This window comes from Schistocerca serialis, chromosome 1 (genome assembly GCF_023864345.2).
Source record: "Schistocerca serialis cubense isolate TAMUIC-IGC-003099 chromosome 1, iqSchSeri2.2, whole genome shotgun sequence".
Taxonomy (NCBI): Eukaryota; Metazoa; Arthropoda; class Insecta; order Orthoptera; family Acrididae; genus Schistocerca; species Schistocerca serialis.
In genome coordinates this window covers 917,990,527-918,008,869 of record NC_064638.1, presented here as the reverse complement: position 1 = coordinate 918,008,869, position 18,343 = coordinate 917,990,527, and the positions used below count along the sequence as shown (strand labels likewise).

At 41.7% G+C, this 18,343-nt stretch overlaps 1 protein-coding gene across 2 annotated transcripts in view; it reads right to left on the bottom strand.

Moving 5' to 3' along the window:
* Positions 1 to 18,343, bottom strand: part of LOC126412290 (armadillo repeat-containing protein 5-like) — a 227,696-nt gene that overhangs the window by 166,823 nt on the left and 42,530 nt on the right. For both annotated transcript variants that reach the window (XM_050081806.1, XM_050081816.1), the window contains one exon: positions 8,639 to 8,890. In XM_050081806.1, the coding sequence (XP_049937763.1) occupies positions 8,639 to 8,890 (252 nt within the window). The remainder of the gene's footprint in view (positions 1 to 8,638; positions 8,891 to 18,343) is intronic.

Genomic DNA, 18,343 nt, shown 5'->3' with positions numbered 1-18,343 from the left:
ACAAAACTTTAGTGATGTGCCAGTAAAAAATGTGACAGACACAGTCAGCGAGCTGCAAGACGTGTGCAAAAACTCACCTACAGAGGTACAAAGGTTAAGTCTAAGAGTGGACCAGTTAAGTTCAGAGTCAAAATTTGTCAAAAAACAGAGATAAGTTATGTGTAGATGTAAAGGAAATAACTGAAAAAGCTGAAGCTGGGATGCTGGATAAGGGCAGCACCCTTGCTGAAAAGGTAGTATCCAAGCACAAGATTTATGTAGATGCAGTAGAAAAAGCTATAAAAGAGGAAGAAAGTCAATTTCTAGCTAAAACAGATTCAGGTTTAAAGGAAGCAGAGGAAAGATTACAAGGCAGTACTGCTAAAACTACTGACATTCCAAAATAACATTTGACAGAAAAAAAACATGCTTTTAGAGAAGTTAGAGCCTTTCACCGGATACCCACAATATGTGGCTAGCCCGTCAAAGTAAAATAGCGAAGGTTGCAGACTGCAGCAACACCTGCCAGCAGCTGTACCTGTAGAGCAAGTGCAATTGCCATGCGCCATGCCACAAGCGACTGTCACTACAGTGCGGTGTGTTTGTCAACATTACTTGGAGATGAGGGATTACTTAGGCATCGACAATTTCCTTATTTACCTCTGAAGGGAAAAGAACAAACCCCATGGTCTTTATTAGAGCATTTTGAAACGTTTTACCTCATACCTGGATCGAAGCCCAGAAAATTATATTTGTTGTTGCATACACACATGGTGACGTTCTACTATGGGCTATGGATATGGCGGAACATTGCCACTACTATAAATTAGATTTAGAGAGCCTTTCTGGATAAATATTGGTCTGATGCCATACAAGAGAGGCTCAGACATGAAGTATTCAACCCAGCTCCATTCAACTGGTCATAATAGAAAGGAGTCAAAATACAAGCTTTAATTCCCATCCAATTAGGACAATTTTCTGTAGGATGCAATTTTGTGATAGAGAAACTAATGGTTGTTTTTTTAATCAGTATAGATAAATTTAGGACATACCAAGTACAAACTGATTCAGGCAAGGGCAAATGTCATTTCACTGTACATAACCAATTATTTGCAATAGACTTAATCACGGGGAGTACTGATAGACGTAAAACTGTTACTCACAACTTTGAGGTTCAGTTGGTAAATCACATAGCCATGTTTGTCAATACATACGATAATGAACAGTCAGCAGCACAAAGGTAAGTGAATCACAGTGCTCGTCTCAAAAACAGCAAGCAGAACTTAGGGAATTGATACTTACATATATACATGTGTTTGAAAAAAGACCAGGTATCATTACGGCTTTTGTGTAAAAAATGGAAGTAATCCTCATGAAACTTGTTGTTCTACTTCATACCCTACACCATGGACAAAGAGGGAAGCAGTAAGAAAAGAGATTAACAGGACACTTGAATCGGGCATAATACAACCCATCAATTTCCCCTTATTGTAGTCCTATTTTGGCCGTGAGTACGCCAGATGGCCAGGTGTGCTTGTTCCTCGACGCAGGTAACATAAATACGATTATTGTACCAGTTCGAACATGTCCTTACAATTTAGAGGAAAAGCTTATGAAATTCCATGATGCTAAATTTCTTACTATAATTGATATCCAGTCCTCATATTGGCAAATAAACTACATGAAGAAAGTCGGAAGTATACCACCTTCATATGTGGGGCAGGAGCTTTGAATTTCAAGTGTTACCATTTGGATTGAATATAAGTGCACGTGTATTTATCTCTGCTCTGGACAAAGTGCTAGGGCCCAAACGTTTGAGTAAGGTGGACGACCTTTTAGTCGCCACCCCCACTTGGGTAGAACACTTAAGATTAATTGAAAAAGTATTAAGCCACTTTTCCAAACATGCAGTAACAGCAAATCTCAAGACGTCTAATTTCAAAGAAGGAAAGATAAAATTTTTAGGACACATAATCTCTTTGGAATGCATACTGCCAGATCCTAAAAAACTTTCAGGAAATTCATCCTAACCAAGTTACGAACAGTGATGCTTTACTCAATCTTGTCTGGAAAAACAGACCTTGGTTATGGGACAAGCAATGTCAAACCGATTTCAAGAACATCAAGCAAGCCTTATTAAATGCTAATATTTTATCTCAACCAGACACGAAGGAGAATTTTTGTTTATGCACTAATGCATCTTCTCAAGGTCTGGCCTTTTTCAAATGGCAGAAGAAGAGGGAAAACTCGTCTGTAAAGCAATTAGCTTCACCAACCGCACCTTATCCGAAGCTGAACATTCGTATTTAGTTACGGAGTTGGAGGGTTTGGCTGTAACTTGGTCCTTTAAAAAGTTTGAACATTTCCTTTGGAGAAAATACACAAAAGTATACTGTGGCCATCACTCCCAACGGTTTTCATTAACTTTTAAATTGCTACACCAACGATTAGCCAGGTGACATAAGTATACTTAAGAATTCGATTTTAAAATAGTGTACATAAAAGGAAATCAAAACGTAATAAGAACAATGGAGTGCAGCTTTACTGTATGCTTAAATGATGATGGCATCCTCATGGGTAAAATATTCCGGAGGTAAAATAGTCCTCCATTCAGATCTCCGGGCGGGGACAACTCAGGAGGACGTCGTTATCAGGAGAAAGAAAACTGGCATTCTACGGATCAGAGTGTGGAATGTCAGATCCCTTAATCGAGCAGGTAGGTTAGAAAATTTAAAAAGGGAAATGGATAGGTCAAAGTTAGACATAATGGGAATTAGTGAAGTTCAGTGGCAGGAGGAACAAGACTTTTGGTCAGGTGAATACAGGGTTATAAATACAAAATCAAATAAGGGGAATGCAGGAGTAGGTTTAATAATGAATTAAAAAAATAGGAGTGCGGGTAAGCTACTACAAACAGCATAGTGAACGCATTATTGTGGCCAAGATAGACACGAAGCCCACCTCTACTACAGTAGCACAAGTTTATATGCCAATTAGTTCTGCAGATGATGAAGAAATTGATGAAATGTATGATGAGATAAAAGAAATTATACAGGTAGTGAAGGGAGACGAAAATTTAATAGTCATGGGTGGCTGGAATTCGAGAGTAGGAAAAGGGTGAGAAGGAAATATAGTAGGTGAATATGGATTGGGGTTAAGAAATGAAAGAGCAAGCCGTCTGGTAGAATTTTGTGCAGAGCATAAATTAATCATAGCTAACACTTGGTTCAAGAATCATGAAAGAAGGTTGTATACACGGAAAAACCCTGGAGATACTAAAAGGTATCAGATAGATTATTTAATGGTAACACAGAGATTTAGGAACAAGGTTTTAAAATGTAAGGCATTGCCAGGGGCAGATGTGGACTCTGACCACAATCTATTGGTTATGAACTGTGGATTAAAACTGAAGAAACTGCAAAAAGGTGGGAATTAAGGGAGATGGGACCTGGATAAACTGACTAAACCAGAGGTTGTACAGAGTTTCAGGGAGAGCATAAGGGAACAATTGACAGGAATGGGGGAAAGAAATACAATAGAAGAAGAATGGGTAGCTCTGAGGGATGAAGTAGTGAAGGCAGCAGAGCATCAAGTAGTAAAAAGACGAGGGCTAGTAGAAATCCTTGGGTAACTGAAGAAATATTGAATTTAATTGATGAAAGGAGAAAATATAAAAATGCAGTACATGAAGCAGGCAAAAAGGAATACAAACGTCTCAAAAATGAGATCGACAGGAAGTGCAAAATGGCTAAGCAGGGATGGCTAGAGGACAAATGTAAGGATGTAGAGGCTTATCTCACTAGGGGTAAGATAGATACTGCCTACAGGAAAATTAAAGAGACCTTTGGAGAAAAGAGAACCACTCGTATCAATATCAAGGGCTCAGATGGAAACCCAGTTATAAGCAAAGAAGGGAAAGCAGAAAGGTGGAAGGAGTATATAGAGGGTCTATACAAGGGCGATGTACTTTGAGGACAATATTATGGAAATGGAAGAGGATGTAGATGAAGATGAAATGGCAGATACAATACTGCGTGAAGAGTTTGACAGAGCACTGAAAGACCTGAGTCGAAACAAGACCCCGGGAGTAGACAACGTTCCATTAGAACTACTGACGGCCTTGGGAGAGCCAGTCCTGACAAAACTCTACCATCTGGTGAGCAAGATGTATGAGACAGGCGAAATACCCTCAGACTTCAAGAAGAATATAATAATTCCAATCCCAAAGAAAGCAGGTGTTAACAGAGGTGAAAATTACCAAACTGTCAGTTTAATAAGTCACAACTGTAAAATACTTACACGAATTCTTTACAGACAAATGGAAAAACTGGTAGAAGCCGACCTCGGGGAAGATCAGTTTGGATTCCGTAGAAATATTGGAACACGTGAGGCAATACTGACCTTACAACTTATCTTAGAAGAAAGATTAAGGAAAGACAAACCCAAGTTTCTAGCATTTGTAGACTTAGAGAAAGTTTTTGACAATGTTGACTGGAATACTCTCTTTCAAATTCTAAAGGTGGCAGGGGTAAAATACAGGGAGTGAAAGGCTATTTACAATTTGTACAGAAACCAGATGGCAGTTATAAGAGTCGAGGGGCATGAAAGGGAAGCAGTGGTTGGGAAGGAAGTGAGACAGGGTTGTAGCCTCTCCCCGATGTTATTCAATCTGTATATTGAGCAAGCAGTAAAGGAAAAAAAGAAAAATTCGGAGTAGGTATTAAAATTCATGGAGAAGAAATAAAAACTTTGAGGTTCGCCTATGTCATTGTAATTCTATCAGAGACAGCAAAGGACTTGGAAGAGCAGTTGAACGGAATGGACAGTGTCTTGAAAGGAGGATATAAGATGAACATCAACAAAAGCAAAATGAGGATAATGTAATGTAGTCGAATTAAGTCAGGTGATGCTGAGGGAATTAGATTAGGAAATGAGACATTTAAAGTAGTAAAGGAGTTTTGCTATTTGGGGAGCAAAATAACTGATGATGGTCGAAGTAGAGAGGATATAAAATGTAGACTGGCAATGGCAAGGAAAGCATTTCTGAAGAAGAGGAATTTGTTAACATCGAGTATAGATTTAAGTGTCAGGAAGTCGTTTCTGAAAGTATTTGTATGGAGTGTAGCCATGTATGGAAGTGAAACATGGACGATAGTTTGGACAAGAAGAGAATAGAAGCTTTCGAAATGTGGTGCTACAGAAGAATGCTGAAGATTAGATGGGTAGATCACATAACTAATGAGGAGGTATTGAATGGAATTGGGGAAAAGAGGAGTTTGTGGCACAACTTGACTAGAAGAAGGGATCAGTTGGTAGGACATGTTCTGAGGCATCAAGGGATCACCAATTTAGCATTGGAGGGCAGCGTGGAGGGTAAAACTCGTGGAGGGAGACCAAGAGATGAATACACTAAGCAGATTCAAAAGGATGTAGGTTGCAGTAAGTACTGGGAAATGAAGAAGCTTGCACAGGATAGGGTAGCATGGAGAGCTGCATCAAACCAGTCTCAGGACTGAACACCACAATAATAACAACAACTGTTATGTCCCCAACCTTAGATGAAGAGTACTACAGGTGGTAAGAAAGTGTATTGTCTGCCAGAAAACAAAACATACCAACATCTCCAAACAGAGTGAAATACATACCATTGAGGCTAAAAGCCTCCAGAAAAGGTACCTTTGGATGTGGCTGGACCCTATCCCAGAGGTAAGGGTGGCATAAAGTATATAGTAGGTCTGTATGATATTTTCAACAAATAAATAAAATTGTACGCTATGCAGAACACTACAGCCACTTCAATTATAAGATGAATCAAAGAGGATTACTTTGCAAGAGTAAGAAAAACAGAAGTCATGTAACAGATAATGCCTCATATTTTGTTGGATGTAGCTAGAAAGAGTTTGTAGAATCCAACCAAATGAAACACATTTTACTATCCAAATTTCATCCCGAAGCATCCCCCATAGAAACGTTTTTTTAAGGAATGCAATAGGTTTGTACCTACATACCTCGTAAACATACAGGACTGAATATGTCACTCCCTTCTTACAAGTTGTTAACAACCTTCCTCATACATCAACTAGATTTACACCAAATGAGCTGATGTTCAATTCCAAACAAGTAGACGAGTAGGAGAAACCTTTGCCCAAGATACTTATACAGGAATTATCACTGGAGGATAAAATACGACAAGCAGTAATCAACCTGGAAGCCTGGGCTAAATATAGGAAAGGAATTTATGACAGAAAGCTGAAACGTACAACACTATTTTATATAGAAGAAAAGGTGTTACTGAGAACGCATCCCAAATCCACAAAAATTGGAAAACTGAACCATAAGTGACAACCACTATAGACCAGACCATATATAATTACTAAAATTCCCTATCCAGAAGCAGACAGATTGGTACACATGAACACGGGTAAAGACAAGGGCATTTACCCACACAAAGACTTGAGAATGTTTATATATTGAAGAAGGGCTTTATACCCTCTAAGTTGTATATATGTATAATAATATTAGATGTAGGTTGCTGGAAAGTCACATTCCAGAATTTATGTTGTTGGTTGTTAACGAAAATTTCTGCCTGTGTTTTTTCTTAAATTCAAATGTGTAAACGATAAAATGAGTGGTTGTAACAAGGAAGAATTTTACTTTTATGTGCTTAGAGATGATGATAGTCTAAATACAATTCTTCGCCTTGCACATAGCCCAGTTGTAAACAAATAAATGAACTTGTGAAATGCACGGTAATGTGCAATGCAAAACACAACTCGCCGCGAAGCGAGTGGTATCAGAGTGGCGCAGCGCATACGCATTTGGGAGCAGGCTAGTCAGCAAACTGCAGGCGCGTGTATGCTAGACAGCCAAACCTGGAAGTGTTGGAGTGCCCAAAACAAACAAACCTTATGAGCTACAGTCCGCACTAGCATTTGTAAAGCCTATTGAGAAAACAGGGACATAGAAAATTAAGAGAGAGTCTGTACTACAACTACGACTATCTACACCATACACATACACACACACACACACACACACACACACACACACACACACACACACACACACACACACACACACACAAGATAAGCTACAGGATTATATGCACAGGAAAGGATGCTAAACTACAAGATATTTACTTAAGCCTATGCTACTATACACATTATATCTATGTATGTACAATTTTTAAAAATTTAAGTACTGAAAGTGCATACACTAATTATACTTGATGGATGAGAAAAGTCTTGCTGCAGGTAAACAAGTGAGTACAGTGGCAAACTGAATAAGAGGTCAATGCCTCTAACACACTTTATCTTTCAGATTTATAAGGTAAGCAGAGATACACACGACATGAAATAAGTTTTGTGATAACACAACTGCACACTGAAGTGAATGAATACATGGATGAATATATGAAAAAGGTATTAGTAGCCAACAAGCCACTATACACTTATCTACGAAGATACAGTTTTAAGTTGGAATTAAGTTTTTTCTTCCAGGGAACAATGCATCGACACATTCTAAAGTGAAGAAAGATAAATGTTTGTAGAGTGTTAGGTACCATATAAACATAAGAAAGAATCGCACCACAAGTAAATATAGTTAGAAGTTTATGATAGGTATGAATGTTATAGTGTAAAAGTATGTAAAGAAGAAAACAATTGCGGTACGTCACACATCATGATGCTGAACTAAGGCTGAGTACTACCAAATACTCAAGGGGTCAAAACCTAACTACTGTGAGCATCGACTACCCACGAAAGTATCAAACACCTGAATTACTTTGAAATTTTTATTCATATTTGTTACTTATGTAATTTGATAACTTCACCCAACATGCACACCTTTACCTGCAGTTCGCCACACAAAGTACAATTTAGATAGGACAAGATAATTGCAAAACATGCTGATGCATCTCATTAGAACTACAATACAGTTAACAAAAAGCAATTGACATTTCAACTAAACAATGGCAAAGCAGGTCTTTATGGTCAATAGTTATTTGTGTACTACACACTACTGAATTTATGCTATACAAAAATTTACAAATAAACTGTATTAATCTATAAACACCCATAGAATTTCTAACTGAAGATATAATGAATGCCTTACAGGTGACAATGCAATTGATGAAAAAGGCTACCTGGACAGACTCCATGTCTTCCTCAGATTTCATCTTAGCCCATGGTGATTAACTATTTCACAAACATTAGGAAAGCAATGATAAGAGGCATGCAGACTCATTCTGCTGACACCTTCCAATGTATTTTAATTCTTGAATGAATAATTTTGCCTACAGTGGAGATGAGCTGTTACACAACTTCTTGGCTGGTTAAAACTGTGTACTGTACAAGGTGGGCTTTCACAGGCACTGCTCTTAATAACTAGGACATCTGTGACCCACTTCACAGACTGATTTCTATCAGTAATCCCCTCCTTTCCTTCTTTCTTTCTCACTCCTTCTCTTTCTTCTTTCTCTCTACTCCCAAACTCTCGCCCCTCTGTCTCCTGGTTGGAGTTAAAAATCTCAAGATTCTATTGTTACTACTGAGCACATTCTCCACTATTTTTTTTTTCTTGGGTGTCACTTTTGTTACCTGCTTACAGTAATGTTAGATTCTTTTGTGTGGAAATTTTAAAACTATAATAAACATAATACCTGCTCAGCTCTCGCTCTTTCTTGACAGCAACATAGCTTGGGCTGCTAACACGAACTCTCTTTCTATTGCTCTGATGGCTGGATGACCTATCCTTGTTTTTTTCATGAATTTTGTGTCCATGATTAGGACCACAACGTTCTACAGATGCTGCTAGGTGTGTTGATAGTGCTCCAAAAAGTCCAGCCTGCAGCAACTCTGTCATGCCCAGATCATCATATGCAAATTGCACTAGTGCATGGAGTGCATGTGTCCTAAAACAAAGAAAAGTTATTTATGTGACAGAACTCATTAATTACATTGATGTTCAATTTTTTTTCTTCTGGCAAAGTCTTTATTGGGATTTCTGCACAGTACAGTACAAATTTTATCCTAAGATTCATGAGCATTAAATGAAACATCAATTGCATGCAAATATAAATCGCATACCAATCCATATCCATGTCAGACACTATCAGCAGTAGCGAACATATCACTTAAAGAAAATTACAGAATCAGATAATGGAAGGCATAAACGTAGCCACTCCATATGCATTTTAGGCACTGCGTGATATACTGGTATATAGACAAGACTGAACAACGTCCTTCCACAGAGCTGATAAAAAACTTCTACACCCATACATACAGTTACATATGCCCTACCAACCAACCCCCCCCCCCCCCCCCCCCCCCCCGCAGGGTAAGTCTTTCTGCTCCCGGGATTGGAATGACTCCTTACCCTCTCCCTTAAAACCCACATCCTTTCGTCTTTCCCTCTTCTTCCCTCTTTCCTGACGAAGCAACCGTTGGTTGCGAAAGCTAGAATTTTGTGTGTATGTTTGTGTGTCTATCGACCTGCCAGCCCTTTCGATTGGTAAGTCACATCATCTTTGTTTTTAGATATATTTTTCCCACGTGGAATGTTTCCCTCTATTTTTTTATATCTATCTATATATATATATATATATATATATATATATATATATATATATATATATAGAGGGAAACATTCCACGTGGGAAAAATATATATATATATATATATATATATATATATATATATATATATATATATATATATAATAAAACAAAGATGATGTGACTTACCATACGAAAGCGCTGGCAGGTCGATAGAAACACAAACAGACACATACATACACACAAAATTCAAGCTTTCGCAACAAACTGTTGCCTCATCAGGAAAGAGGGAAGGAGAGAGAAAGACGAAAGGAAGTGGGTTTTAAGGGAGAGGGTAAGGAGTCATTCCAATCCCAATAGAGGGAAACATTCCACGTGGGAAAAATATATCTAAAAATAAAGATGATGAGACTTACCAAACAAAAGTGCTGGCAGGTCGATAGACACACAAACAAACACAAACATACACACAAAATTCTAGCTTTCGCAACCAACGGTTGCTTCGTCAGGAAAGAGGGAAGGAGAGGGAAAGATGAAAGGATGTGGGTTTTAAGGGAGAGGGTAAGGAGTCATTCCAATCCCGCGAGCGGAAAGACTTACCTTAGGGGGAAAAAAGGACGGGTATACACTCGCACACACACACACACACACACACACACACACACACACACACACACACATATCCATCCGCACATACACAGACACAAGCAGACATTTGTAAAGGCCTTTATATATATATATATATATATATATATATATATATATAAACAAAGAAGATGTGACTTACCAATATATATATATATATATATATATATATATATATATATATATATATATATATATATATAAAAAGCGCTGGCAGGTCGATAGAAACACAAACAGACAGACACATACATACACACAAAATTCAAGCTATCGCAACAAACTGTTGCCTCATCAGGAAAGAGGGAAGGAGAGGGAAAGACGAAAGGAAGTGGGTTTTAAGGGAGAGGGTAAGGAGTCATTCCAATCCCGGGAGTGGAAAGACTTACCTTAGGGGGAAAAAAGGACGGGTATACACTCGCACACACACACATATCCATCCACACATATACAGACACAAGCAGACACTCTTTGTCTTTAAATATGTCTGCTTGTGTCTGTATATGTGTGGATGGATATGTGTGTGTGTGCGAGTGTATACCCGTCCTTTTTTCCCCCTAAGGTAAGTCTTTCCACTCCCGGGATTGGAATGACTCCTTACCCTCTCCCTTAAAACCCACTTCCTTTCGTCTTTCCCTCTCCTTCCCTCTTTCCTGATGAGGCAACAGTTTGTTGCGAAAGCTTGAATTTTGTGTGTATGTATGTGTCTGTTTGTGTTTCTATCGACCTGCCAGCACTTTCGTATGGTAAGTCACATCACCTTTGTTTTTAAATATATTTTTCCCGCGTGGAATGTTTCCCTCTATATATATATATATATATATATATATATATATATATATATATATATATATATATATATATATATATATATATATAAAAAAACAAAGATGAGGTGACTTACCGAACAAAAGCGCTGGCAGGTCGATAGACACACAAACAAACACAAACATACACACAAAATTCAAGCTTTCGCAACAAACTGTTGCCTCATCAGGAAAGAGGGAAGGAGAGGGGAAGACGAAAGGAAGTGGGTTTTAAGGGAGAGGGTAAGGAGTCATTCCAATCCCGGGAGCGGAAAGACTTACCTTAGGGGGAAAAAAGGACAGGTATACACTCGCACACACGCACATATCCATCCACACATACAGACACAAGCAGACATATTTAAAGACAAAGAGTTTGGGCAGAGATGTCAGTCGAGGCCGAAGTGTAGAGGCAAAGAAGTTGTTGAAAGACAGGTGAGGTATGAGTGGCGGCAACTTGAAATTAGCGGAGATTGAGGCCTGGCGGATGACGAGAAGAGAGGATATACTGAAGGGCAAGTTCCCATCTCCGGAGTTCGGATAGGTTGGTGTTGGTGGGAAGTATCCAGATAACCCGGATGGTGTAACACTGTGCCAAGATGTGCTGGCTGTGCACCAAGGCATGTTTAGCCACAGGGTGATCCTCATTACCAACAAACACTGTCTGCCTGTGTCCATTCATGCGAATGGACAGTTTGTTGCTGGTCATTCCCACATAGAATGCATCACAGTGTAGGCAGGTCAGTTGGTAAATCACATGGGTGCTTTCACACGTGGCTCTGCCTTTGATCGTGTACACCTTCCGGGTTACAGGACTGGAGTAGGTGGTGGTGGGAGGGTGCATGGGACAGGTTTTGCATCGGGGGCGGTTACAAGGATAGGAGCCAGAGGGTAGGGAAGGAGGTTTGGGGATTTCATAGGGATGAACTAACAGGTTACGAAGGTTAGGTGGACGGCGGAAAGACACTCTTGGCGGAGTGGGGAGGATTTCATGAAGGATGGATCTCATTTCAGGGCAGGATTTGAGGAAGTCGTATCCCTGCTGGAGAGCCACATTCAGAGTCTGGTCCAGTCCCAGAAAGTATCCTGTCACAAGTGGGGCACTTTTGTGGTTCTTCTGTGGGGGATTCTGGGTTTGAGGGGACGAGGAAGTGGCTCTGGTTATTTGCTTCTGTACCAGGTTGGGAGGGTAGTTGCGGGATGCGAAAGCTGTTTTCAGGTTGTTGGTGTAATGATTCAGGGATACTGGACTGGAGCAGATTCGTTTGCCACGAAGACCTAGGCTGTAGGGAAGGGACCGTTTGATGTGGAATGTGTGGCAGCTGTCATAATGGAGGTACTGTTGCTTGTTGGTGGATTTGATGTGGACGGACGTGTGAAGTTGGCCATTGGACAGGTGGAGGTCAACGTCAAGGAAAGTGGCGTGGGATTTGGAGTAGGACCAGGTGAAACTGATGGAACCAAAGGAGTTGAGGTTGGAGAGGAAATTCTGGAGTTCTTCTTCACTGTGAGTCCAGATCATGAAGATGTCATCAATAAATCTGTACCAAACTTTGGGTTGGCAGACTTGGGTAACCAAGAAGGCTTCCTCTAAGTGACCCATGAATAGGTTGGCGTACGAGGGGGCCATCCTGGTACCCATGGCTGTTCCCTTTAATTGTTGGTATGTCTGGCCTTCAAAAGTGAAGAAGTTGTGGGTCAGGATGAAGCTGGCTAAGGTGATGAGGAAAGAGGTTTTAGGTAGGGTGGAAGGTGATCGGCGTGAAAGGAAATGCTCCATCACAGCGAGGCCCTGGACGTGCGGAATATTTGTGTATAAGGACGTGGCATCAATGGTTACAAGGATGGTTTCCGGGGGTAACAGATTGGGTAAGGATTCCAGGCGTTCAAGGAAGTGGTTGGTGTCCTTGATGAAGGATGGGAGACTGCATGTAATGGGTTGAAGGTGTTGATCTACGTAGGCAGAGATACGTTCTGTGGGGGCTTGGTAACCAGCTACAATGGGGCGGCCGGGATGATTGGGTTTGTGGATTTTAGGAAGAAGGTAGAAGGTAGGGGTGCGGGGTGTCGGTGGGGTCAGGAGGTTGATGGAGTCAGGTGAAAGGTTTTGCAGGGGGCCTAAGGTTCTGAGGATTCCTTGAAGCTCCGCCTGGACATCGGGAATGGGGTTACCTTGGCAAACTTTGTATGTGGTGTTGTCTGAAAGCTGACGCAGTCCCTCAGCCACATACTCCCGACGATCAAGTACCACGGTCGTGGAACCCTTGTCCGCCGGAAGAATGACGATGGATCGGTCAGCCTTCAGATCACGGATAGCCTGGGCTTCAGCAGTGGTGATGTTGGGTGTAGGATTAAGGTTTTTTAAGAAGGATTGAGATGCAAGGTTGGAAGTCAGAAATTCCTGGAAGGTTTGGAGAGGGTGATTTCGAGGAAGAGGAGGTGGGTCCCGCTGTGACGGAGGACGGAACTGTTCCAGGCAGGGTTCAAGACACCATCCAAATTGAACCCTGCCTGGAACAGTTCCGTCCTCCGTCACAGCGGGACCCACCTCCTCTTCCTCAAAATCACCCTCTCCAAACCTTCCAGGAATTTCTGACTTCCAGCCTTGCATCTCAATCCTTCTTAAAAAACCTTAATCCTACACCCAACATCACCACTGCTGAAGCCCAGGCTATCCGTGATCTGAAGGCTGACCGATCCATCGTCATTCTTCTGGCGGACAAGGGTTCCACGACCGTGGTACTTGATCGTCGGGAGTATGTGGCTGAGGGACTGCGTCAGCTTTCAGACAACACCACATACAAAGTTTGCCAAGGTAACCCCATTCCCGATGTCCAGGCGGAGCTTCAAGGAATCCTCAGAACCTTAGGCCCCCTGCAAAACCTTTCACCTGACTCCATCAACCTCCTGACCCCACCGACACCCCGCACCCCTACCTTCTACCTTCTTCCTAAAATCCACAAACCCAATCATCCCGGCCGCCCCATTGTAGCTGGTTACCAAGCCCCCACAGAACGTATCTCTGCCTACGTAGATCAACACCTTCAACCCATTACATGCAGTCTCCCATCCTTCATCAAGAACACCAACCACTTCCTTGAACGCCTGGAATCCTTACCCAATCTGTTACCCCCGGAAACCATCCTTGTAACCATTGATGCCACGTCCTTATACACAAATATTCCGCACGTCCAGGGCCTCGCTGCGATGGAGCATTTCCTTTCACGCCGATCACCTGCCACCCTACCTAAAACCTCTTTCCTCATCACCTTAGCCAACTTCATCCTGACCCACAACTTCTTCACTTTTGAAGGCCAGACATACCAACAATTAAAGGGAACAGCCATGGGTACCAGGATGGCCCCCTCGTACGCCAACCTATTCATGGGTCACTTAGAGGAAGCCTTCTTGGTTACCCAAGTCTGCCAACCCAAAGTTTGGTACAGATTTATTGATGACATCTTCATGATCTGGACTCACAGTGAAGAAGAACTCCAGAATTTCCTCTCCAACCTCAACTCCTTTGGTTCCATCAGTTTCACCTGGTCCTACTCCAAATCCCATGCCACTTTCCTTGACATTGACCTCCACCTGTCCAATGGCCAACTTCACACGTCCGTCCACATCAAACCCACCAACAAGCAACAGTACCTCCATTATGACAGCTGCCACCCATTCCACATCAAACGGTCCCTTCCCTACAGCCTAGGTCTTCGTGGCAAACGAATCTGCTCCAGTCCAGAATCCCTGAATCATTACACCAACAACCTGAAAACAGCTTTCGCATCCCGCAACTACCCTCCCAACCTGGTACAGAAGCAAATAACCAGAGCCACTTCCTCGTCCCCTCAAACCCAGAATCCCCCACAGAAGAACCACAAAAGTGCCCCACTTCTGACAGGATACTTTCCGGGACTGGACCAGACTCTGAATGTGGCTCTCCAGCAGGGTTACGACTTCCTCAAATCCTGCCCTGAAATGAGATCCATCCTTCATGAAATCCTCCCCACTCCGCCAAGAGTGTCTTTCCGCCGTCCACCTAACCTTCGTAACCTGTTAGTTCATCCCTATGAAATCCCCAAACCACCTTCCCTACCCTCTGGCTCCTATCCTTGTAACCGCCCCCGATGCAAAACCTGTCCCATGCACCCTCCCACCACCACCTACTCCAGTCCTGTAACCCGGAAGGTGTACACGATCAAAGGCAGAGCCACGTGTGAAAACACCCACGTGATTTACCAACTGACCTGCCTACACTGTGATGCATTCTATGTGGGAATGACCAGCAACAAACTGTCCATTCGCATGAATGGACACAGGCAGACAGTGTTTGTTGGTAATGAGGATCACCCTGTGGCTAAACATGCCTTGGTGCACAGCCAGCACATCTTGGCACAGTGTTACACCATCCGGGTTATCTGGATACTTCCCACCAACACCAACCTATCCGAACTCCGGAGATGGGAACTTGCCCTTCAGTATATCCTCTCTTCTCGTCATCCGCCAGGCCTCAATCTCCGCTAATTTCAAGTTGCCGCCACTCATACCTCACCTGTCTTTCAACAACTTCTTTGCCTCTACACTTCGGCCTCGACTGACATCTCTGCCCAAACTCTTTGTCTTTAAATATGTCTGCTTGTGTCTGTATGTGTGGATGGATATGTGCGTGTGTGCGAGTGTATACCTGTCCTTTTTTCCCCCTAAGGTAAGTCTTTCCGCTCCCGGGATTGGAATGACTCCTTACCCTCTCCCTTAAAACCCACTTCCTTTCGTCTTCCCCTCTCCTTCCCTCTTTCCTGATGAGGCAACAGTTTGTTGCGAAAGCTTGAATTTTGTGTGTATGTTTGTGTTTGTTTGTTTGTTTGTGTGTCTATCGACCTGCCAGCGCTTTTGTCTGGTAAGTCACCTCATCTTTGTTTAACAAAGAAGATGTGACTTACCAAACGAAAGCGCTGGCAGGTCGATAGACACACAAACAAACACAAACATACACACAAAATTCTAGCTTTCGCAACCAACGGTTGCTTCGTCAGGAAAGAGGGAAGGAGAGGGAGAGAAGAAAGGATGTGGGTTTTAAGGGAGAGGGTAAGGAGTCATTCCAATCCCGGGAGCGGAAAGACTTACCTTAGGGGGGAAAAAGGACAGGTAAACACTCGCACACACACCCATATCTAACCGCACATACACAGACACAAGCAGACATTTGTAAAGGTAAATACTTACCAATGAAACAAATTCCAGCTAGTCTAATTTGGGAGTGCTGTATCAAATGGGCACATAAAATTCTGATTTAAAAATGATTTTATTTGGAATGGGAAAGGTACCGTGACTTTCTGTTGAAACTTGGCAGTGCACGAAAGATGTGACAAACAGTAACTGTATGGGCTGCTCCAGCTACACAATGCAATAACAAAACTACAAATACCACTATCTCTTGGCACAGTGACTTTTTTTTCCAGGAAGAACATTGTCTGAAAGCTTAGCTACAATCTCTGTCTTGTAACACAGTTGAGAACTTAAAGTAGGTTACCATCTAATAATGAATAAAATATGAGGACAAGTAAATAGAAGAGGTTAACAATGTTAACACAGTCAATACATACAGTCAGAACATTGACTGCTGTGAAAGTTGACACTGTTTGACGGTTGGAGCACTATAAGTGATTAGAAAGCTTGTTGTCTCTTAATGTTACACACCCTGTATAAACAGTGTCTGTTTTTCATCCTATTTCCTTGTAATTTACAAAATAGTTACTATAATTTTGCCTTCTAAGCCTTAGCCTAATGTCCTTGTTCCAGATCATAGACTGAGTACTTGGACTTAAGCTCACTGTTGGGAAGTCAGCCACAAAGCATCAACCTTATACTACACAATTCTCCAGCTTTATTTCAGATGATCAAACAATACTGCAAACAGCACTCTACTATAGAAGATGTTAAAGGACAACTGCAGAGAAAGGAAACACTTAGACCGGTACTGAAAGACAATGAAGTTCGCTGCATTGCGTGGTACAATGGGAAGCTGAAAGTGGTCGTACCAGACCAGTTGGTGGCATACATATTCAAATATTTCCATGCTTCACATGGTGATGGGCCTTTGGGAATTTTCAAGACCAGGGAGAAGATTAGGGATAAATTTATTTGGAAGAACATGGATGCTGAGATCAAGGAGAGGAATCAGTTGTGCAAAATCTGTGCTGTGAGTAAGGCTCCCCAAAACATCAAGGTTGACCTTCTAGCTTCTAAATCCATGGAGAGACTGTTTGAGAAGGCATATGTCAATTTTGTCAGACTTCTGCTGCATACTAAGACACGGTTTAAGTATTTATTAGTTTGGGTCAATGTGTTCAGCCACTGTACATGCTTTTTTTTCCAACGAGTGTGGCTATCACCAGCCAGCTATAGAGGACATCGAAATGTTTTTACTGAGTTTGGGCTATGTTGGGTGATCATTCCTGATAATGTCACAACTTTCATCTCAAAGGCCTGTAACAGATATTGCATATGAATTGGAATCCAGCATTGTAAAACTAGTCCTTACTATCTGAATCTTCCTTACACAGAGACGGTAATCAGGAATCTAAGGGCTACCTTCACTGCATATTAAAGTGGCCATCAGACAAGCTGGGATAAATCCCTGCATTGGTTAATGATGGCCTTCAACACGGCCAAGCACGAGGTGCACAAAGCCACTCTGGCTGAATTACTCCTTGCATTTAGGGTCAATTCTCCTTTGAGCAATTTATTGTCAATCAATGAACTGTTACTGGAGAATGTATTACCTGATGAGGTAACTGAGAATTGGAAACAGGCTAAAAATAACATCCACTGGACTTGTTCCTAGGAGGCTAGTAAGTACAACAGATGTTGACAGCCAGACAATTTTAAGCTGGGTGATCTGGTCATTATAATAAATTTTGGCACTGCAAGATGCAAGTAAGGCAGCTGGTAAGGTCAGCAGTAAGTTGATGCCTAGGTTTGTGGGGCCTTTTGAAGTCATGAGATTCCTGTTACCTTACTGGTACGAGTAAGGTGAATAAGGCTCCATCTGGCTCAAACTAAGCTGGCCAGTACCAGCATTTCATTCTTGTGTCAAGCAGTGTGTCCTATGTAGTTTTAGTTTTTAGGTGCCTGACAGAATTTAAGTAGCATTTGTATCTTGGGGCATTTTCTTGCATCAAAATTGGTGCAGTGATGAGGGGGAGGTGAGAATCCATCAAGGCCATTTGTTTCGCTCTTATAATACCCCAGTATTATAGGATTAACAAGGGGGACTATTTTGCGGTTCCCTGCACATTTCGAGACCACCATGTAGTTGATCATTCATTGGAAGCCCACTTCCATGCCATCTGCCAGGGATGAT